Source organism: Hyperoodon ampullatus (assembly GCF_949752795.1).
Source record: "Hyperoodon ampullatus genome assembly, chromosome: 9".
In the NCBI taxonomy this organism is placed as follows: domain Eukaryota; kingdom Metazoa; phylum Chordata; class Mammalia; order Artiodactyla; family Ziphiidae; genus Hyperoodon; species Hyperoodon ampullatus.
In genome coordinates, this window is record NC_136922.1 from 75,757,989 (window position 1) to 75,782,168 (window position 24,180).

Consider the following 24,180-nt stretch of genomic DNA (forward strand, 5'->3'; position numbering starts at 1 on the left):
ATACTTGGACCCCAGGTCCAGAGATTTGGATACTGTAATACTTCTTTGTTGTTATAACATAAAGGCACTACTGTTCTGTTAATTCCCCAAATGTTCAAATTAAGAAAGCTATTAAGATGGGCAACCACATGTAGAAATGTTTATTTTCAGATCTTTTCAAATAATGCTTTTCTATATTAAAAGCCAAGGATTTCATATCTAACTTTATAACCAGAATTATTCAGTAGGTTGGCAACACTTAATTTTGAAGGCGGACAGTTCTTGCTTTAGTATGTAAGTATACATTTCGTAAAGATGAATCTATAATGATCAAGGGACATTCCTCTCAAACACTACAATAGTTTTGTGTACAACTGCTCATAAAAATATGGAATTTCTTATTTTTCTTTTACTTTGGAAGTAATACTTTTTAAATTACCTTTGCAGGTAAAGTCATGGGGATACTGAGAGATAAGATAATACAAAGATTCTAGAAATTACAGTAACAAAAGCATACAGTGATGATAGGGGCTCTCAAATATGATAAAACAAATGTGAAAATAGATTCATGAAAATATGTTCCTTTAAATAGGGCATAGTTAACCTACAGGCATATTTAACAAGATGTTTCAATTTACTGTATATTTTGTACTTATTGTAAATGTTGCTCTAATCAGATTGCTTTAAAGAACTCATTATATTTGTTATCTTGTTGAGCTAATATATAGGAGTAAATGTATCTTCCACAAGGAACTTCACTGGTGAGATTGCACTGTCTTGATTACATAAGCATATGCATCTTCTTTGGTAATCGAATGGAAAAGAGAGATATACAAGGCTTTTCTTTCTAACTTTTCCAAGCAAAATCCTGAAGTGTTTTATGGCTGATGTTTATCTGGCTGTCATCTTAATACAAACCCAACTGATATTTCATCTAGGAGATGCTTTCTGTCTTGTAATTAGAAATTAAACCTGTATTCTGCATTCCTATTAATGTTTTGCTTTACCTTCAAGTAATATTGCTGCTATTTAATAACATTTTAAAATAAAGGCTATTTCTAAAACTTAAGTACAATTTCAACTACAGTAATTCATGTAGTAATTTCAGGAGAGTTGTCAATTTACTGGGTCCATGCTACTGAGCTACATATATATAAATTAAAAACTAACAGCTGCAAACTTTCAAGATGTTATCTAATATGTCTTGTTACACAGTATAAAATTATTATTTTTGAACTGTAGAGTCCTATGTCAGTGTTATGAGTCACTGTTGTTTTAAAAATCTCTATTGCAAAATGATAGGCATATACAAAAGATGTCTCTGATGTGAGTGGTTAACTATAATTTGCATATCTTAAAAGTGTATAAATGCTCAAATTTCAGAATTACTATTAGAACTCGGATTAACATTCCTTTGAATATCTTCATAGAGGACAACTCCTCATTCAATGAAGATTAATTTTATTTTCCCAAATTCTACGGCTGGTGAATATACAGGATGATTGAACTGGAATACTATTGGGGACCAAAGCAAATGAATGATCAGATTATGAAACTCATATCCTTTTTTTTTTGAAACTCATATCCTTTTGAAGGTAGCTACAAAAGAGATTTTTCAAAGCTGCCTTAGGCCATTCATCCTTAGAAAACACTCTCATGATCATTAACTTCAAGCATTACTATTCATTTGACTATATAGATGTTACTATATAGTTAGTTAAAAAGGTCAATAAGCCTCATGACTTTATACCTTGTATTTAAGATGTTTTTAAAAAATATTTGGATATGTTGATTGGGCAAATGTATTTGATTAATAAAATATCTATTTAAATAAATCATGAGCTTCTATCTTCTAGTTATTGGCAAGTTTTAAAGCGAAAATATATACACAGTCATATAACAAAACCTATTAACTTGCAAAAAGTAGAAAATATGATTTCCTTATTTCTGAATAACATTGATCATTTTCAAGATAACTTTTTATTGAGATTTGCCATTAACTATTTTATTTCAAAGTGAAATTTTGTACCAAGTGAATCCAGGTTTCATGTGCAAATATGTTGGTTCTTTTATTTGGGGGTGGGGAAGAGGTGGGTGGTGATGGGACTTTCCCAGTATCCATAATAAACTTTTAAAAAACTCATAAAATGTGCTTATTGCTTTTACTACATATCAAACTCATCAATAAAGAACATTTTAAAACTAATTTTTCCTTATTAAAAAACTCATAATATATAAAAATACATGAGTTATTGCTTATTCAGGAATGTATTTGTGAAAAATTACAAGATTGGTAATTTAACTTTTTTGTTTTCCCAGCATTTAAGAGGTTCCCTATAAACATTTCTATCACTTGATGAATATGATAGAATAGCATGTTCTTAAACCAACCATACTTCATATTCTTCATGAAATAAAGTATCTTGCTAATGCTAAATAAACTCATATTTCTGTTTTCAATTTTTTAAATAAGAAAATAAAACAATATAAATCACATGTTCTTGGATACCAGTACCATGAAGCCAGACCAGAGTCCAAAATTATTTTTGGAAAGTCAATATGGGAAGAGTAGTTGCTGATATTGGCATAGATTTTCTTGTTGTGAGTTAATCTGGAAAAATGACCAATCTCCAATAACATAACATGCGTTTAGCTTTTTAAAGTGCTCTTTTAAGTTGTGAAGAACTTAAAAGTCCCTCTTTTCAATAGTTGTCTACATCCCATGAATTTATTTAAATGCCTTTCTTGGGAAGCTGTTGGAGTTTAGTGAAAAGAGTCCTGCCCTCCAGGTCAGGTATCTGGATTCCTGTCTCAGCACTGCCATTACTGAGGTGTGTCACCTCCTGCAAATGGTTTAATCTCAAGGTCTCAGTTTTCTTATCTTTAATGAGAGGATTAGACTCAAGGATCTCTTAGGAGCGTCCCATCTCATTGTTTCCTGTGACTTCTGTAGAATGAAGACTTGGCTATGCATATGCATGTATATGCAATCTTGCTGTTCAGTCCAGGAATTTTTTTAAAGGCATTTTTTAAAATCATGAATTTTCTATCAATTAAAGGACTGGCATGCTATAAACACAGGAATTAATGCATTCACTTTTCACAGTTCTGTTGATTATGAGACTGTGTATGTGGCTTTGATTCTTCATGACAGGGATTTCTAGATTTACAACAATTCTAAGTCTTTATTATTGTGACAGTTTCCCCCCAATAATATGTTACTCTGTATTTTAAATGAATTACAATTTATTTTATTTATAGATTTTTTCTACCCAAATCACTGCTATACCACCATAATCACGGCCATCTTCATCTTTTGCCTGCCTAGTTGCCACAGCCTCTTAACTGGTCTCACTCCCAGCTTCAATATGATCTTTTCCAATCCATCTTCCCCTTCAATAAAGAAGTGATTTCATGAAGACTCCATGTCATTCCCCTGCTTAAACTATCAATTATATGCCATTGCCCTCAGAATAAAATCCAAACTCTTGAGCAGTGTTCACAAGGCCTTCACTATCAACCCACTGTTGTCTTCAGCAATTCTCTTCTGCAGCCCTCACTGAAGCGCCCAGCCCTCTCCTGTCCATGGCAGCATCACTCTTCCCCTCATGGCCTGTCTAACCCTTCCTGTTTCCAGAACTCCGCCACATTAAGTGCTTCTTCTATGTCTTCATATAAAATCTTGTACAAACCCCTATTATCACTTACCACATGGTAAAACTAACCCTGTTAAATAACCCCACTAGACTGCTGGTTAGGTCTTTGAGAACCAAAAATATGACTTCATCTTTGTTTCCTGGGGTTCTAAAATGGTGCCAAGCACTTAGTGAGGTCAATCAGTATTTTCTGAATGAACTACATGAATAAATAATTGAAGAAAATTTGGGATGATTGCAGAGCTGGAGTGGGAATCACATTTTGACATCATAATTTTCTTCATTTGCATGAGGGGTTTTTAAAGTACTGATCCTAATAAGATTTTCCTTCTCATCATTTTCTCACTCATGAATCATTAAGTTGGGAAAATGAAAATGTATGTAAAGCATATCAAGTATATTTCATCTTTTGGGGTAATGCCTATCTTTACTCTCAATTTTCTTGCCTGAAATTTATTTTCACGGCTTCAGGGGTAGGAAATGCTAGTACTTAAAACTGGTTTGGAAACATCCTCTCTGGCATTTTAGAATGTTGCTATTTCTTTTACTATCCTATTTCCCATTTTGAAATTTATACCAAAACATTGTCTTTATTGAGTTTTACATTTTAGAAAACACAGTCCCATACACTGTCTCATTTGAGTCCAGGACAAATTAAATAGCATAGTGGATAAATCACATAAATAATGGCTCAGTTTCTTTAGTTTGCAATTTCATCATTTTTGAATGTTTACTTAAGATAACAAGAGCTTAAAGAATTTTTACAAGATTACATATTACTTTCAGATTAAAAAAAGTAGGTAGTGTTGCAATGAAAATGTTGTGCCACTAATGCAACTTATCATAAATCAGGATTTGGTATATTTCCTTCCTTCATGGTATATGTGTATGTAAGGAGGACAAGAGAAGGAATTGAAGGAGGAGGGAGCAGAAGATAAGGATATACTAGATATCTAGGTTATATTTTTTAGGAATAAAAATAATTTCGGCTTCCATACCTAATCTTCCCAATTTCTTCTCCCTGTTTACCCCCAAATAGCCAAATGAGCAAAAGAAGGCACGCTGTTGTATTTTAAAACCATTTTTGCACCCACTCTTCAGCTTCTTTCTTCGGACTATATCTGAACTGCCACCACTGGAGCCATACACCTTGATGCTTATTTAAATGAATGATACCTTTGGGTGAGGTAACATTTCAGTCTATTAGTAGACATCCATTACTTCACTGTGAATGGATGATCTGAGAAGGGGATGCTGAAAACTATGTAAGGGGCCCTAGCATGAGGGCCTTGAGTGGAGCGCCACCTGAGAGCATCTTACACATTAAAAGACACGCCACCTAAGTTAAAGTCAAGACAGAAAAGGGAGAACAGGAGGCTCCAATGACACAATCTTTACCCTTCACAGTTTTGCTTTTGGACACCTCTGTTCAAACCCCTAGTGAAGGGGTCAATAGAAACTGAACAGGGTGGAAGGAGTTGAAGTCAGCTAAGACCATAAAGGAAAGTTCCTTATGTCTTGTTAAATGAAAAGGGCCCTGGGAAGGGGCATGAGGGCTCTCCTAGAACCCTGTGCCCTAAAGACAATGGCAGAAGAGCAAAAGTTAAAATGAAAACTGTACTACAACTTGTGACCATCTGTCTCTCTTCCACCTCACCTCTCTGTGCTGTTGACTGTTGCCATGTATCTGTGGCAAAGAAAGAAGACCATGCAGCAGTCAGAGAAATCAGAGGACACCACTTCAACAATTATCCAAAAATAGGACAGACACCTATCTGCCTGCACTTGGACGTGTCAGGTCATTCAGCTTGGCTGCACAGCTGGAGAAGTTGTTTTGCCATTATAGGAAAAGGTAGGGGTGGAGAATGATGAAAGAAAGGAAGAGACATGATTCAGAGAGGGAAAGAGCACGTAACCAAGGGCAAATATTTCTCCCAGACATAAATGGATCAGGAAGAGATAGGAGCTACAGGTCATCTTTGGAGCATTCTTTTCTCTCCCTGCCTCTGAGTAGCTTGTCATCGAGCACCTGCCAGTAACAAAAGGGGAGAGAAGGGCAGGAGGCAGGACCTGCCTCTCTAACTGAATGGCACAACAGTTCCAGCCAAGTGCTGGCTCAGCTAACTGGGACAGTGAAACAAGGAGTCATTTGGAAAGTTGCAGGGATAAACACAGCATTTCCCAGGGAGGCAGGTGGCAAAGATAACATGTTTCTTTTACTGAGGAGGACACCGGTTGGAATCCTTCATGCATTACAACAGTGGGAGAATCCTGATCTCTGGTACAAATAATAACATTTCCATTTGTTAAGCATTTATTACTTGCTGGGCGTTTATTTAATCTGCACAATAACTCTATGATGTGGGTTCTATTATTGTTTTTCAGATGAGAAAACTGATGTCCTTAAGTTGAAGAATTTTCCCAAGATCACATGGGAGTCAAGATCTGAGCCAAGAGAGTCTGACACCAGAGTTCAGGCTCTTAATCACTACAGAGATTATCGGCTATTTCTAGGATGTGCGTATGGCTGTTCTAATGACTAATTCTGCCTTCCGACCAAAATCTTCTTTTTCATTCATTGTTCAGTCATGTCACCTTTCCTGCTATGACAAGCACCTTTTTTCTTTCCTTTCTCCCATAAATGGAGTCAGTACAAAGTCCTCAGTGGTGGGAGCTCCCTACAACCTGGTATCTGGGCTCCCTGTACCTTCCTCACTCTGCCCCCTTCTAATCCCTGAGCCCTCCCCTAGCCCTATTCTCTACTTTCCTGAGCACACCATTTCCTTCCCTGTATGATCTGTGCCCTAGGCCCTAACACTCCAGCTAATGCCAGAAAAATATCTTTCAGGGACTTCCCTGGCAGTCCAGTGGTTAAGACTTTGCCTTCCAATGCAGGGGGTACGGGTTCTATCCCTGGTCAGGGAGCTAAGATCTCACATGCCCCAGGGCCAAAAAAACAAGACATAAAACAGAAGCAATATTGTAACAAATTCACATAAAGACTTTAAAAATGGTCCACATCAAAAAAATCTTTAAAAAAATTTTTTTTAAAAAGAAAACTATCTTTCACATGTTATTATTCCCATGTTTTGTAAATTTCATAAAATTGTACTACCTTCAACAAAGACTTTCTTATTATGTATCAGAAACACAATGATGATCTTTCTTCTCAATACTAGACACCTAGACATGTAAAATCTTAATAATTACAGTAATAATTTCTAGTTAGGCTAAGCATATACCTTTCAAGATAGGGGCCATATTTCATATCTTCATTTGGTTGGAAATTTCTTATCAGTTTGTACAGCTTTTAGTATGTTATCCAATCCTACTGTCAGTTATTTTACCTTGAAAATTCTAGGAAAAACCATATATAATTTTATTTTCCTCCAATAGGATAATTTGCTCACGAGAAATTTTAAAAACAGAAAAACCAGATTGGCGTATACAATCATATTAATGGCTTGGTTGTATATTGTCATACTGCTTTTCAATAGGCTTGTACAATTTACAATTGCAATAGCAGTGTATGTGTCTCCACACATTATCAGCATTCATGTGTATATATGTATATCAGTAAAAGTTACTAAGGTATTAGGTGGTATTATAGAACAACATTATAGTATTCCGTTTTGCACACATAAAATTTTAACAAACATTTTTCTACAGTGCTAACTAGTATTGTGATCCCCACACTCATTTCCCCCTAATTTTTCATTTACCTTTAATATAGTAATGCTGTCTGTGCTTTGCAATAATGGTTATGCTGAACACCTATCATAGGGCATGGTGTTTATATTTGCCACTATTGGCAATGGCTAGCAGAGATCCACCCACTCTTCTGCTCTTCCTTCCCTCTTTCTCCTCCTCTCTGCTCTCATCCAGTCCAGTGAACTGAATATTTTATATGGTTTTGAAGGGTGAAGGCTTACAATGTTTTGCTGTGAGACAAAGAAAAACTCAGTGGATCACACAATATGATCTTGATTTCTTTAGAACTCTGTCTTAAATGATCTAACAAAGTTTAATATTCTTTCTGATTGAAACTTTGCAAATAGTGCACCAAAATAAAGAAATCACCAAATGAACATGTCTGCAAAAACAAACATTTTTTACATACATATTTTCTCACAAAGCACTTGTGGTAAACTAGTCAATATCAAAATAGGGAGCCATATGGAAAATGAGAAGTCATGACACTGGCATATATAGAAAGCATAAGATACAAGCAAGCCTTCCTTCCCAGTTTAGATATGACTGTGTTGAGGCAGTCACAGAAATAGCACACATTATTTAGGGTTAGGTAATATAAACTAAATGAAATCACAGAGTATCTAGCATATTCTATCAATTTCCTGGTAGCCTCCGTGTGCAGGGGCCATGAAGAGGGCAGAAGGGGTGGGGGAGGGTCATGATCAAAGCATTGGAAATAAAACATCAAAAAAACTTTTTTATCATATAGAAAAAACAAGTGAGTAATCAACTGAATTATTCATGTACATTTTATTTAGACAAGAGGAAGATCTTATGATGATTATAAATTTGAAAATAGACCCCTGAAAAAGAGCCAGAGTTGTTATTATTTATTCTAAAGGTGAGTAAAGGGCCACATAAAAGATGAAAAATATTGTACAAAGAACGATTTTATTAAAACTATTTTTTTTCTGAGAGAGAGAAAGACTAAGTGGGGTCATCTTAAGTGATAATTTTATTAGAGTAGGCACACGCAAAAAGAATTGTGATCCTAAATATATTGAACAAGAGGAAATGGCAAAAAAGATCATAAACTATTTTTCATGTTAGAACTTTTGGAATGATGAGACAGATCAGATGCAGGCAGTCTCTATGCTGCATGATGAACTAGGGATTCATGTAAAGATTTCCATGATTTCATGATTCTTAGAGTTGAAGAAATATTCAGAATTGGAAAGGAAAATCCTCCCAGTCTTAAAATCTTCAATGAAGTTGGCCCAGCATGACACGCTTCTAGTGCAGGGTGGGTTTGGGCTACTTTGAAGCCCTCCCTAAGGCCAGTGCTGCCTCAGCTCTTGCCACAGCCAACACGTTTTGGGTGTGGCTAATGGGAGAATTTAATACGGCTCAACTCCTTTCATAGCAAACAAACAAACAAACAAAGCAAAAAAAAAAAAAAAAACCCAACAACAACAAAAACCCATCCTGGCTGCTGCCCAGTTTGTAATTCTTGATTTCACATTCCAAGAAGATTTCAGTTTACAGAAATGGGAAGAACTGCCAGTTCCCTGCAAACAACTTGGCCAACTTAGCCTGTAGGGTTTCCCCTTAAATGATGCTTCCTTCAATTTCCTTCAAATATTTCTTTAATAGTATGTTACTTCTTTTTCGGAGTTGGGATTCCCTGTAAGTCAACCAGGCTGCCTTACTACTGCTCTTCCTATGATGATGTACAAGCTCTGTTATGCATGTATTTGTGGAGGTTTTTCTCCATTCGTGGTTCTTATATATGAGGATTTTTTGTTTTGCTTTTTTTTTTAGTTTATTTGCTGACATAACTTCTGCCTTTTTTTCATTTTCCCAAGACTGAATGATTATTTAATAAAAAGCATTCCACACTGTATAGAAACCAACACTCTCTCCCATAATTCTGTGTATATGGGACTACAGAAATGTCACTGTCCCTGTCCCACATCTTCAAATTGACATCCTCAGGTCACAACAATAAGTCTTCCTAAAGGGGACCTTCTGGAAAAACAAACTATTTCCTCGGCTCATACTTCCCTCTTTTTGTAGCAGGCACCAGCCATCTATCCAAGAAGTATATATTGGGGAGTAAGGAGGGCATCCATCAGCAAGCCCACAGCTGTTGACAGCCATAAGATCAGAGACAAGCACAAAGGGATAGGTCAACATACTGGCAAAAAATCCTGTGACAGCTAGGGAATAACTCATTTCATTCATGGGGGAAACCCCACCGTTTGGTGCAAGGACATTGATGAGGTAGGCCACTGAGTTACAGAGCCACAAAGAAATGATGTCACCTAGGAGATGAGGAATAACACCCACAAAAATCCTAGTATGCCCTCTTCCTGATAGATAGTTACTATGGAGTCACGAAGCCCATGGTACTTGGATTCTCCGCCAATGAACAGTACCATAGATCTCAGGGTGCTCACGTGAAAGGGATGAGTGATGAGAGCAGCAGCAGAAGAAGCCATCATCCCTCCAGTTGTCTCCTTGATAACTCGGTCAGAGATGAAAGTTCTTTCTATACATTTCCAAATCATGACTCCTTAACCTTGTCACACTACTGGTAATGTTGTAAAACTTTACCATGGACCACAGTTCCAAGGACCCCTGAATACAGTCTTGGAGTTAAGCCTGTGAACAACCCACGCTTCCCATGGATGTTTGCAATGTGCTGAGCCTAACAAAAAAGACCAGGAAGCTGACATACTTGCCACCCCAAAATATATCGTCCAACTGTTGGAGGAAGAGGCTCATATCCCACCTTCACATACAAGAGTGGCTGGGACAGGATGGTGAGATGAGAGCCCAGGAGCACCTGACTGGCCACGTCCGCCATGATGGCACCCACTGAGGGACATACAGACTGAGCCACCAAGCAACAGAGCCGGTCCGGGATCATGTGCCAGGGCCACGGGGTTCACTGGCCCACCCTCGTGCGCGCACACTCACTCCCTGCCCAGCTTCTGCCTAACACCTCCCTAACACCTTCAGAGAATAAGCATTTTCAAGTTTCCCCTAGAATGCTGCTTTTCAAAGTTTAATATGCATACGAATAACCTGGCGATCTTGTTAAAATGCAGATTCTGATTCAATAAATCTGGAATTGGACCTGAGATTCTGGTTTATAACAAGCTCCCAGCTGATGATGCTGGTGATGCTGCAGGGGCCTTTGGGTAGCAAGGCCCTAGTAATTAGCTTGAGTAAGACATGGAGAGAGGTGAAGATGAAGTAGCTAAAGACAGAGAAAAGAAGAAACTGAAAGAGAGATTATTTGACCCTCTGAAAAGATTCTAGGGCTTACCTGGTGGCGCAGTGGTTAAGAATCTGCCTGCCAATTCAGGGGACGCTGGTTCGAGCCCTCGTCCGGGAAGATCCCACATGCCCCAGAGCCACAACTACTGAAGCCCCCGGGCCTAGAGCCCGTGCTCCTCAGCAAGAGAAGCCACCGCAATGAGAAGCCCGTGCACGGTAACGAAGACCCAACACAATCAAAAAAGAAAAAAGAAAAAAAAAGATTCTACAGTCTGTCCCATAACTATAATCCCCCATACTAGCTTTAAAACACATTTACATTCCCCCTGAAGTAAGTTGAACTGATTGACAGCAAAGCCAGCAGTGCCGAATTAAACCCATCCTCCAGTATGTACAAAAGCTGATGTTACAGACCAAAATTTTCCCTGGAATTGGTTAAAAAAAAAAAAAAAAAACCTTCAATATACTCAATATATAATTATACGAAAGTAAAGTTCTCTATAAAGACCAGACCAGTTAATAAATGGTCAATATGAACTGATATATACTTTTTGAAGAGTGAAATATTTTATAATTAAGCATTGTTGCCTCAAAGGGAGTGGTTGTAGACATAAATTTCCCCCAGGTAAAAGCAACTCCTGGTAAATAGTTTATTTACTAGGGAAAGGGCCAAAAGGAAAGAGAGTTTCCTTTGTTAAATAATAGAGCTCTGACAAAGCCAGATGGGTTAGTTACAAAACAAAGGGCTTTTGTAAAGGACTCCTCCCAAATATTTACACTAACTTAAGAAAAATATGAAAGTTTTACAGTGTATATCTCCTTATAATTTCACAGTAGTATTCAGGGACTACTACCATTTTTATTCTTTATTACTTCATTAAAATAGAATTTTTTAATTAATTATTTGTTAAAATAAAATATGTGATGTTCTAAATTTAGATTTACTTGTAGGCTGTTCAAACACTCTACTAGTATACTATAAAATGCCATTTATCTCAGATACAGATTATATTACATTATATATTATATTACATTTTGTTGTCCTATTAGGTTTTCTGAGAGTTAGTCACACTTTGAATAAGATTTATGGAGTTTCCATATTTATAAAGGGTGATCAGAATTTTGTTTCACTTGAATAGGAGGAAATGTAGTCATTGTCCACATATCTAAAATTCGAATTCTCTCAACTAGATGTAATGTAGCAATCTGGCTCACCACTTGACACCAATTTTTCTGAAAAATTGCTATATGCCTGAGCCTCATATTAAACATTTTCAATCTTGGATTAGTTAGGACTGTAATTAGCATTACTTTTATTATTTATATAAATCTACCTAGGTAAAAACAAAATGAGCCAAATATTGATATTTTTACCTCTCTTTTCACACTTTCTGAACATATTATTCCTTGATTATATCAGTGTTTGGATTGAGACTTCCTCTCTTTAATAAATGTTGGAACAATTATTTTGGTAGGGCTATTATCCAGTTATTAAAATAGTCAAGGTAGGTAGATCCCCCAATTTCACAGCAGTTAGTTTGATTTCTTATATGGTATCATGGTGAAACGAGGAACTGAACCTGGAATTTCAGCACAAATAAGAAAGAACTCAATGTGGTTTATGTTTGCTTACATCTAGCATTTTCTCAATATTTAGATTTACTTATATGCTGACAAATCAGATTGTATAATGATTTTGTTTTTAATGTAATTTATGGGGAAAAAACTCAAGGAAAAATTTACATATAAAAGAAAAAGGAAGTCTGTAAATTTTGAATACCTAGAGACAAAATTTCACGCATTTTCAAAGAAAAATCACAAGTTTCATCATATTGAGTTCTAAATCTGGAACAATAATAATGACGATGACAATAAGATGGCCTAATCTTTGAAAGTAAGGTAGACTGTCAGCTGCTTTGAAAATCATATTCTGCTTAAAGCCAAGAGAATGTATTTTGTAACCTGCTGGGCCCCTTGATCTGAGGCCCTCTGTCAAGCATCGTATTTGAGAATCCTCATATAGAAAATTTGCATTTAATGTAAGATTAAAAGATTTAGTTATTGTTGTTACCAACTGTTTAATAGAAAGATTTTTAAAACATATGTAAAGCTTTCTGAGAATGAAATAAAAGATAGCAAAGGGTATATCGCAGGAATTAGATTAAAACTTGAAAAACTGAAAGCCAGTCGCTAACGACCACACACAGGTGACGTAGATTTGGGCTTCTCACATCTTGCTGCATTCACACCCTCACCTTGGCCTCATCTTGGTGGGATTTACTTGTCAGTCCCTTGACTTTGGGCTGAGTCATATGACTTGCCTTGGCCAAGAGAACAGGACAGATGTGTCAGTATGTCATTTCCAAGTGTAGGCTTCTAGAAGTCCTGCATATTTTATCTTGTCTCTTGTGCCTCTGCTACTCCTTGGAGCATGAGAAGAACCTGCCCTAACTAGCTTGCTGGTCCAAGGAGGGTGAGAGACACATGGAGCAGAGCCAGCACAGGCCTGCCGTGGGAAGCAGAGCTGCCCCAGCCACCCCAGACTAGACCAGCTGAGCCCCAGCTAAGCCAACCCATAAATCTGTGAAAATAAATGGTTGTTCTTTAGAACCACTGAGCTTTGTAGTACTTTATTTGTGCTGAATTATTGTAGCAATAATTGATACACCCTAAAATTCAATTTTAAAATATGTGTTAGATATATGATGACAAAGAAAGAACCAGTTCACTGCATCTTTTGCTTTTAATTAGCTGTTGTGAATTCAGACATAGTCATCTGTACTGATTTAGCACTTACAACTATATTTTTACCAATTTTAGTTAGGACACAGACAAGAATTGTACTTTTCTACACAAGATTTCCTACTCAAAACTTTTCCCAAGAATTAAACTTATTTCAATAATACTGAATAACCAGTCAGATTGATTTGGTCTTGAATAACAAAGATTTGACAGGAAAATTATATAGTAAACTGATACAGTAAAAGCTAAAGGCTAAAGATATTATTCCACCATTAATATTTTGAGCTAATTAGAAGGATAGAAGCCTTAATATAAAGCTATCAATGAAATATAAATGTTGGCAGAAGTTCTAAAGTTATATATTTGGAATTTGAATTTGAGGGTTTGTTATAATTCAGAAAGACCAGATAGATCTTATATGTCACCAGCAAAATCTTACCAGGATTATATTTTCTTCCAGTTTATTGAGATATAATTGATATACAGCACTACATAAGTTTAAGGTATATAGCATGATGATACATACATCATGAAATGATTATCCCAATAAATTCAGTGAACATTCATCATTTACTATATATATAAAATTAAAGAAATAGGAAAAAAAGGTTTTTCCTTGTGATGAGAACTCAAGATTTACTCTTTTAACAATTTTCATATATAACATACAGCAGCGTTAATTATGTGTATCATTCACACATTACATCTCTATTACTCTTATAACTGGAAGTTTGTACCTTTTGACTAGCTTCATCTAATTCCCTCTCCAAGGGAAAGAGGAAAACTAATGAATGATGACACTTTTGAAATGTTTACTGATGTTCTTTTCTGGATGCCCATGGAGCCTTCCCCTACCTCACCTCCCACCATACCTAGGGAAGGATTATTACGACGAAAAAGCAGAGATAAAGCTTCTCTTGATTCCAAAAGCCTTGGTCCTGGGGTAATTCAGGGCATTAAAGAAATTGAGTGATATATGAGCAAGGCTTCCTGTTCAAGGGAGACGAAATTAGGAAAATAAGCAAAGTAATTTTTGACACACGTGCATCCCTAGCATGAACGCAGATAAAAGAGGAACTGAGAGCAGAGGTACTTGTGCCTCTTGCTTCTGAGTAGGGCCTGTAGAGATAGCAACCCTCTAGAGTTCCTCTGCACGGTGGCAGGGCATTTATTCTGTTCTCTACACCACATTTACCATAGGAGGCTCTGTGATGCTCCATCAGGCCTGCCCACCCAGATTCATCAGACTTGCACAGAGCCCCAAGAAAAGGACAGAAGTAGCAAAAGGTGTCTCTAGCCCTAAGGGTCATATTGAATCAGCATGAGGACATTATAGCAGCATCCTGAAGGGACAAATGACAGACAGGATATGTACCTATCAGCAGATCCAAGATGTACAACTAAGGAAGGGACTCTCCTCCACAGACCCACCCTGAGACTCCTTGGCAATAAGCCCCTGGAACTTAGATGCAATACAACCTTAACAAAATGGAAGAAACTAGGACTTGATTGAGGTGAAGTTTCTGCCACCTGAAGGAATGGGGTTTGTAAAAGAAATTAAGTCCAGTTATTAATAAAAGAGAAAGTTATACCTCACAGGAGACCAGAATAATATCTATGTTTTCCACTTTAAAAATCTGAAGTGAACCAGGCAAAACAAAATTATTTGATCAGGCTTATGGTGAGTGTTCATTACACTATTTGGTATATCTTAGATGGTTGAACTATTTTACAATAAAAATACTATAAAAGAAAATACATTTATTCCAATCCTGAATCTGTGGACTGAAATTTATCTCCTTAACCCTAGCATCTGTTTTGATTTAGGCAGTATTCTCAGTGGTTTAAATGCATCACCTCATTGAATGTTCACAGCACCCCTCTTGGGTAGACGTCAATTATATTTTTCATTTTACAAATAAAGAAAGTAAAGCTAATTTAAAGAAACAGTATAAAAAGAATACTTTTTCAGCCATCTTGATCAGATTTTTAAGATGTAGAAATAGTTGTCCTTTTTTTTTTTAAGAAAATAAATAGAAAAAAAATCATTGAAGAGAGTCAAAATGGAAAGACCAATGAATTCCTCAAACTGAGGAAGATTCCAGTGAGGCCTTCAAACCAGAACAGGGATAGGAAGGGACTGGGTGATGAGGCAAAGTCTTCTTCTAGAAAGCCGTTTCTTTCCATGTATAAAATGGAAGGTATGCAAGAAGGTATGGCAGGAATGGGAAGAAGGTCTGAATGGGATCTGGGGTATGGGGGTGAATAGGGGAAGGTATGAGAGGTGGTGATGGTGAAAACAGGGTAAATACTCAGCTGAAACACAGACTGTAAAAATATTGCCATTTATGTACTTGCGTATAAATAGTCACTGCTCTAAAATGTACTCCCTCCCCTCTTGTCCTTCTCCCAAGGGCCCCCAACTCCCAATAAGCCAGCAGCTAGCCGGCAGGTCACTAAGGCACAACTCCAGAGCTGTGACTCAAGACTAGAATGACTGCTTGGTGGCTCTGCCATACTAGTTATTAAATTGTTTTTATATCACACCTAGTGATAATTCTTATTATAATCCAAGCTACAGTCACTTTTTTGAACTCATCAACAAAGGCACATTTGGGCAGTATCAAGCTTCTGAGTGTTGAGAAAGCTTGGAAAGATGACTGCTTTTTTAAACCTTCATATATGGTCAAACCTTAGATTCCTAATCCTGGAGTGGGAATGAAATGAAGCCAGCTGAGAGTATGAAGAGGACCTAGAGTGGAAGGGATGGGAAGAGGAAGCTGTGCTCAGGGGTTAGGGGGCCTAGAGAAAGAGATGAGAGAACACAAAAGGCAACAAACTTCACAGTATTGCCACAGCCGTCCTCATTACACTACTTAAGAATCCCATGCCTCGTAAGTTGTTAACAGGTGCTATAGTTATTTATGAATTTTAAAATGTTTCATTGCCCCACAAAACTCCTTAAGAACATATCATTTTCATGTATTTAAACTTCAGTTTCCTTATTTCGAAGATGGCTGGTTTGATGATCTGTGTCCTTTCAGCTCTCTATATAGTAACATATAATGCATGAGCTGACCTTTAAGGCTGCTTCCTAAAAAAAAAAAAAAGTAGAGGGCAAATGAGTTGCCATTTACCCATTTTTTTTTTTTTTTTTAGTAAATGATTTGGAGAAGTTATTAACTTGCCTCTAAGCCTAAAGTTATCTCTGTGGGTATCAAAGAAAAAATATATATCTTTTTACATCATCTATTCATTTCAAATCTCTGCTAACAGTGTTCTACTTCATCTTTTCTTTGTATCTCATAAAGTTGGATGGAGCCAATTATCCCAATCAGCTATTATAACCAGAATATGATCTGTTTCTCTTTGGTGTCAGCTTCTTGTTGGGGCAGGTTAATGAAGAGTTTGTGGTTTTTCTTCTCATTAGGAATTCATTTTGGCATTGACAACGCTTCACTGATCATTATGATTCCATGTGCTGTGCTGACTTTGGGGTGGACTTCCCCAGGGAGGCTGCTTTCCCTCCTTTGAGTGCTAGTTAAGCATTCACTCACGGGCCTCCCCACAAAGTCCATTCCTTGCTGGAATGCAGGACATGCTCTCTCCCTGTTCCTGTTGACTTTTTTCACAGTCAAGATTACTCATTGCAGCTGAAGACTGAATAACAAAAGATGGGAAACAGCTTCCACATTTTTCCATAGAACAAAACTCAACTGCTTTGCAGCCAACATTTTTATGAAGGAGGAGTTAGAGGAATAGCAATCTTTTCGCAATCATTAGAGGTAGACTAGGCACTACACAACACACTGACCCTGACACCTCCCTTTTCTAGAATATCATGTTTGTTAACATGTAATCTGTTCAAAGCATTTAGAAATGCAATTTGGCAGAAGTAAAATTAAGAAGACCCAACTTTGGGAAGATCTTTAGTATTCTAATGATGACTAGTCAGCATAATTAAAGTCATGCCAACATTTGTGACATTTTCTCTGCCATCTAGTTGAAATTGATCTTTTCTCCAAAAACTGTATGGCCTTTCTGCTATCAACAACAACAAAAACCTGTGCTTTGTCATTCTCTTTTATGTTTATGTCTTCTCTCCACCTTGATAATCAACTCTAGGAGTTCCATCCTCTATTTCCCTTTCTCCTCCTCCTTTTGTGTCCATCCCCATTTTCCCTCTTCTAGACTGCCAGTATTTTTAATGTATCCTGTGCCCTTTCAGGTAAAGTCCCAGCTTTTTCATTTCAAATCATAATTTGACTTTCGATCGCATGTGGAATGTAATGCAAAATGTCCTTTCCGTTTCTGGATAGTGAATTTCCTTATTATTGCCCCAAAGTAAAATGACTGATTATTGCTCAATTCATCTTGTGCCACTTTATAATAAGGTAAAGAAAACCCCGATTTAGGAACAGATAAAATATTTTCATTGCTAACAACTTTTTTTAAAATTCTAACCAATTACTAGAAAAACTAAGCCTCCTCTAACTCACAGCCAAGCACTTAAAAAAAAAAAAAAAGAATCTTCTCTGGTAAACTTGAAACTCCAATTAAATATTTGTACAATTGTAAATATTTTATGTATTTTGTAAATATGGCATCACCTGTTTCCTTTGTTCTGGGGGAAAACAGTAATAAATTAATAGAAGAGTTAAACATTTTTATTTCTTATTTCAAAGCATTTGAGAGACATTTCAGAAGCGGTTGGTAAACGTTAAATTCTGCATGCCTGTTTCTCCAAGTTTCCATCCACACAGACTAGATGTAAACCAGTGTCACCAAAAGCACATCACACACGCACCCACACAGATTCCTTCTCTGTGTTTAGATGTGAAATGCACCTAAAGGTTCCGGGTCATTTTTCATCCCTTCCTCTGTGAAACAGGGAGATAGTTGTGTCTTAAGCAGCGAAGGAACGTGGGCGATGAGAAGAAAAGGCTTAGAACAGGGCAGAATTCTTTCTGAAGTTCGGTTGCCCATACTGGGCATCTCTGCAGGCACTCGACTTCCTCCACTCCCCACCCCTGCTAGGATGATGCACTGCGAAAACATTAGCTCCCCCGCCCGGACGCCTCTCAGTGGCTTAGAGTTGGAAAAATGTTGCCCCAGGTTTAAAATATCTGCCCAAGCAGCCCAGCCGGTGAAAACGCTTTCTCACTGCTCTTTATTCCCTGCGAGCGCTCCCCGCCCTCTGCTGCCAAAACCTTGGGGATGTGCCTAGACCCGGCGCAGCACACATCCCGGCCAACCGCGAGCAGAACAAACCCTTGGCGGAGAGCCAGGAGGCTCCCTCCCAGCCACCGCCCACCCCCCACCAGAACCTCCCCCCCCCCCCATACAATACAAGATCTTCCTTCCTCAGTTCCCTTAAATCACAGCCCAGGGAAACCTCAGAGCCTTCATCCAGCCACGGGCCAGAATGTCGGGGGGCAAATACGTAGACTCAGAGGTAGGCTCGGGTGGGTGTGCTCCGGGATCGCGGCGCGCAAGAAGTGCTTCTTCTGCTATCTCCCACTCCAAATATTCCGACTGCTTTGCTTGCCTCAGCCCTCTCTCGACGTCGGAGCACTCCTCTCCCTGGCATTGCTGAGGAATGGGTCTGGGCGGGGAGGTGAAGAGGAGGCAGGAATGTTTTATGTTTTCCTGTTAGGAAGGGGGCCAAGGGAGCCCCTAAGCTAGAGGATCGCGGAAAAGGGGGTCGTCGGGGTCCTCAAGTTGGGTCTGCCAGACCGAGGATGCGTTTCTGAATGGCTCAGGGGCACTGCCTTATTGCGGGACCCCCACGGTCCGGCCCCAGTCTGCTGGGAGGCAGAGAGCCAGAGCAGAGGGTGGGAGCTCATTCACTCGCAGTCTTGGGGACAGTCCCCCCGACTCCCCGCCAGGCGCCTGAACCGGCTGGCCGGGGCGACAGCGCGCGTCTTGTTTGCACTTTCCAAAGCTCTTGGGCCACCTCAAGAACTCTTCCTGCATCTCGGCGCCTGGCAGGGGTGTTTGTAGAGGAGCGGCCCTCCCCTCCCCCTAACTACCACTCCCCACCCCCGGCCCTTCCAACCACCTCCCGGCGCTCGGTCTCCACCTGGGTGTGGAGACCTCGTTTTCCCAAACTCAGCCGCCGTTCAGCGACAGGCCGGCAGCCTGGGAGTGACCTGAGGGTGGGTCGGGGTGTTGTGCAGATTAGATACCGTTCTAGAGAGTTTAGGAGGGTCTAACACTTGGCTCGATCCAAAGATGGGGGATGCGGGATTGTGAGCACCAGGGGAGTGGTGGGAGCTGCGCAGGAACAGAGACTCCAAAGGGAGGGTGGGGGACGCGGACAGGTGCGAAGGATACTCGGCTAGGAAGGAACGAAAACGGGGACACTCCATGGGTCGGGGGGGTTCCAGCTGGGTCTTAAGGATGAAGCTAGAAGGGATTATGGAGGGAAGGGAAATGGAGGCCAGGGACGGGAACAGGTGAAGAGCTCGGGTAGAGGGTGGCGTGGCGGAGAGAGGGGCTGGAGAAAAGTCGGAAGTCTGGTCCTCTCCCCTGCGGGGGTCTCCGCGGGGTGCCGCGGGCAGGGCGTGCGCAGGGCTGAGGCTGGGGCGGATCTTACGGCGGGGTCTGCCCTGACCCCTGGCGGTGGCGGGCGGGGGAGGCAGGAGCTCCCTGCCTGGTACCGAGGGGTGTGGTGTCCTCTCCTCGATCCTCTTAAAAAGCTTGCGGCTCCAAGGAGTTTACTGTGCGCGGAGCCACCGCTTCCGAAGCGGTTAGTTCGATTTTGAGCCTCGAGGTTTGCCGCGCTACTAGGCTGACTTTTCTGATCGCCGGTTTTTCTTTTGGAAATTTTCTTCCCACCGCCGGTGCCACCCTCCCCCTCCTGGCCGTCCGCCCTCCGCAGGGACATCTCTACACTGTTCCCATCCGGGAACAGGGCAACATCTACAAGCCCAACAACAAGGCCATGGCAGAAGAGATGAACGAGAAGCAAGTGTACGACGCGCACACCAAGGAGATCGACCTGGTCAACCGCGACCCCAAGCATCTCAACGACGACGTGGTCAAGGTAAGGTGAGGTGGCCAGCAAGGAAGGGATGTGCCCCGAGAAGACGCTGAGAGGGCCGGGACAGCTCTCCTCTGGCCAGCAGCCTGTGTATCTTTCCCTGTCTTTGCCACACACTCACCATTTTCTGGGCTTGATGTAAGGGAACTCCCGCGGTCGTCAGAAATGTCACATCTCCCTCCCCACTCCTGCCGGTTAGTTCATCTGGAATTTAGCTAACTTGAGTTTTGTAGGAGTTCATTTAACTGCACCCTTCTCCTGGCAAATGAACCTCTGGATCTCAGCAAGAAACAGCCCCGCACTCCTTGAGAGGATGAGATGTTTGCGCTGCAGGTCACCCTTTTTCCGTTTTCAGGTTGAAAGTCTAAGTGAAGGGTGGCGCACCACTGTATATAGAATTAAGCAGTGAGATCGTTTGGTAAGGTCTTGTGCCAAAGGTGACAACCGGAATACTAAGTGAGCAGGTTCCCTCAGCTAAAATTAAGATAACCTGAAGTGATTTTCTTAAAAATAACAAAGTAGGTAGAAATGCTTCTGACTAAAGATGAAATATATATATGTGTGTGTGTATATATATGTATATATATACACACACACATATATATACAGAATAGAATCAAATATTTAATATTTATATGAAGGGTATTTAACTGGAGAAACATGGCGCTTGTTGTACACAGCTATGCATATTTACACAACCAAAATAATATGTGCCTTTTGATTTCTCCTATAGACCTCTAGTTAGGTGTGGAAAGTTGCTTCTTTAGTGACTGCTTGGGTAAGCCTTCCCTGAGCTAATGGGATGTTCAGGTTGGAGTTCCTTTTCATACTTTAAGGATGTGCTTGGTAAGATTAAAAATAGGTTAACTGAATGGGTATTGGCTAAACTTAGATCTCACTGGGTGGTCACTTTTTGATTATGATTATGTTACTCAACTTTGACCCTCTGAACAAATCTCATCAGAGGAATTTGTTGCTTAAACCCATCTTGATTGGGAAATCATAGGCCTGAGCCATCCTTGGCAGAGGGTTTTCTTTCAGGAAGGGGGATGACCAAGGAAATTCCTGGCCTGGAAGATTAAAGTGTGAAGACCCCCAGAGCAGCCAATGGGGTGGATGAGCAGTTTCCACCCACCCAGCCTCCTATCCAGGATGGGAGGGGCCATAGTTCAGAGACTGTTCACATTTATAAATAATATATTTCAAAAAGGGGAACAATTTAATCTGCAACTAGAAGGAAAATGTAACTGTCAAAATTGACTCTCTTGGCTTGCTGGTGGAGGAAAAAGGAAAATTGGAGCCTTAGCAGGCTTTTCTACTAGCCAGATTATGGAATATTTAAAAGCAGCAGCAATAACAAAAATAGCTTATAAACTGGAAATTAGAATTGCTAAAAACTGTTTACTAAAAACATTGCCTTAAAGGAGGAAAGGGCATTTTTGCTTGTTTCCCTTCTCATGTAGCTTTGGACAAGAAGGAAAAGTGCCAGGAAAAGACGCAGATTTCAGAAGGGCCTAGCTTCATTAGAGCCTCCCTGTTGTTCCACTGCAGTGTTGAGTGGGATTCCTGAAGCAAGTGAACCTCCCAGGATGAGTCAGAGAAGCCAGCAGTGTAGATGTGGGTCTCCACACATAGCATGACTAAGTTGAGAAAGAAAGGCCCCACTGGGAAAAGAGAATTCAACACAAATGGAAAAAAGGCATAAAAGACTTAGTGGAAATAGTTCACAAAATAGCATTTCAAAGAGCAAGTGTGGAGATCCTCATATTAAAGAAATTAAAAGGAAGAGTTAGAAAAAGCTTCTGCTGGCCTAGAGAAAGCAAACCCCACCCACTTGCTCAAAGAACTGTGAGCAAAACAAGACAATCAGACAGAAAAAATCTACCTCGAGAAGAATTTGGTAGGCCCGCTCACTCAGATGTCTTGCTTAAAGAGACCTTCAGAGAATGCCCTGCAAAGAGAGATGCAAAGAGTATATCTGCCAGTAGGGCCAGGAAAGGGGGCCTACACCCAGTGGAGACTCCTATTTTATAATTTTTTTTCTTTGAATCCAAGCACAAATCTAATGATAGAAACAGTGATGATCCTCTCCATGTTACCGAGACAGTAAATAATAAATTTCTCTAAATTTTACTTTTGATTACATAGACTTCTTAAAATAATAAAGACACCCAAAGCTTCACTCTTAATGCATGGTAGCTTAAAACTTCACATGATAATAAAGAAATGGTGGCCAACTGAATCTACTGTTAGTTACCAAATCAGGTAAGAAAAGGTCTGTTCTAAAAGCAAGCAGCTCTGTAAAAGCTGCCAATTCTGTCCGATTCTATAGTCACTAGCCACTTTTGGCTATTTCAATTTAAATTCCAAGTAATTAACATTAAATACAATTTAAAATACAGTCTTCGGTCACACTAGCTACATTTTGAGTTCTCAACACTTAAGGCTAGTAGCTACCATATTGGACAGCACAGATTTAGAACACTTCCACCTTCATGGAAATTACTATTGGACAGCATTGGGCTAGAGTGCTCATTCTCTATATATTAAAAATGTCCCCATACCAAGTTCAGAAACTTATAAATGGAGAAGAAATGAAACACTGATGTACAGTGTGAGGAGCAGCATAGTGTATCTGCACAGTATCCTTTTAGTCCCATAAAACAGCTATTTAGGGTAGGGAAGAAAACTCAGAAGATGGATGTGCTGTGAATTTATACTTCAAGAAGGTAGAGTATTATCACCTATTCCACTAGTGATAGTGACATAAATTAGACTGAACAATTTAGTTCCAATAAAGTTGGTTTCTTATTTCACTAAAGGTTTGCTACACCATATTATGAGATGTCTGTAATAGACATTTATTGAAAAAAAGAGTAAGTTATGAACGCTTTTTAAAATTTCTTCTAATAAAATGGTCATACCTTCAGACTGTCCATTCTCCCTCTGAGATTTCTATGTTTTCTTATGCTCACATTTCATTCATATGTTTATTATGTACTATTTTGATTTTCTAATAAAGAAAATGGCTTCAAATTTATGATTCTGATATCACATTAGCCATCAATCAATTTGTTAAACTCATCATATGCTAGACTAGACACTGTGCTACATACTACAAAGTGTAATTCCTAAAATAAGTCCTAGAAATCACAAAGATTAGAGTTAGTGAAGACAAGATGCATACAGATTAAAAATACACACACACACATACATACACACACACACACACACACAATATCACAACAGTAAGTCACTTCCAAATGCTATCTAATTGGTCCTTTTTTTATTTGCCAAGAAACATATAACTAGATTTTTAAGTTTCATTAATCCATGTTACTTATTCTCTCTCACATATGGGTTTGATTTTTCACTTTCTTTTTCAACTGGCATGCTTTTTTATGCAGTCTCTATTGTAAGGTTTCTCATTATAATTTTGGAAATATACCAAATATATACTATAATAAATCAAAAGTAAGTAGTATTGAATATTGCATAATAAAAAGTTTATTTAAAAGTGAATCATTAATTATCTTGATCTTGGTAATCATTTACAATATGGATGTATATCAAGTCATCATGTTGTACACTTTAAATATTATATTTGTCAATTATTCCTCAATAAAGTTTTTTTGAAAGTGAATGGTACTGATATTAAGTGTTAGGGAGACCCCACTTGGATAGGGCATTAGGGTGAGAGAAGGATGCATTATAGATAGTTTAATGGAGAAGGGCATGAAGGAGGTGCAATGTGAGTTGGGTCATAATAGACAGATGGAA

At 39.0% G+C, this 24,180-nt stretch overlaps 1 protein-coding gene and 1 pseudogene across 2 annotated transcripts in view; one reads left to right on the forward strand and one right to left on the reverse strand.

The window, feature by feature from the left end:
• Positions 1-9,305: 9,305 nt before the first annotated feature.
• LOC307058166 (mitochondrial carrier homolog 2-like) lies at positions 9,306-10,197 on the reverse strand (annotated as a pseudogene). The gene has a single exon. The product of its transcript is annotated as a mitochondrial carrier homolog 2-like (transcript).
• Positions 10,198-18,751: 8,554 nt separating this feature from the next.
• CAV1 (caveolin 1) overlaps positions 18,752-24,180 on the forward strand; it is a 32,558-nt gene continuing 27,129 nt past the window's right edge. Inside the window, exons 1-2 of the mRNA XM_079711781.1 lie at positions 18,752-18,810; positions 20,239-20,403. Of these exons, the coding sequence (XP_079567907.1) occupies positions 18,781-18,810; positions 20,239-20,403 (195 nt within the window). The 5' untranslated portion in view covers positions 18,752-18,780. The remainder of the gene's footprint in view (positions 18,811-20,238; positions 20,404-24,180) is intronic.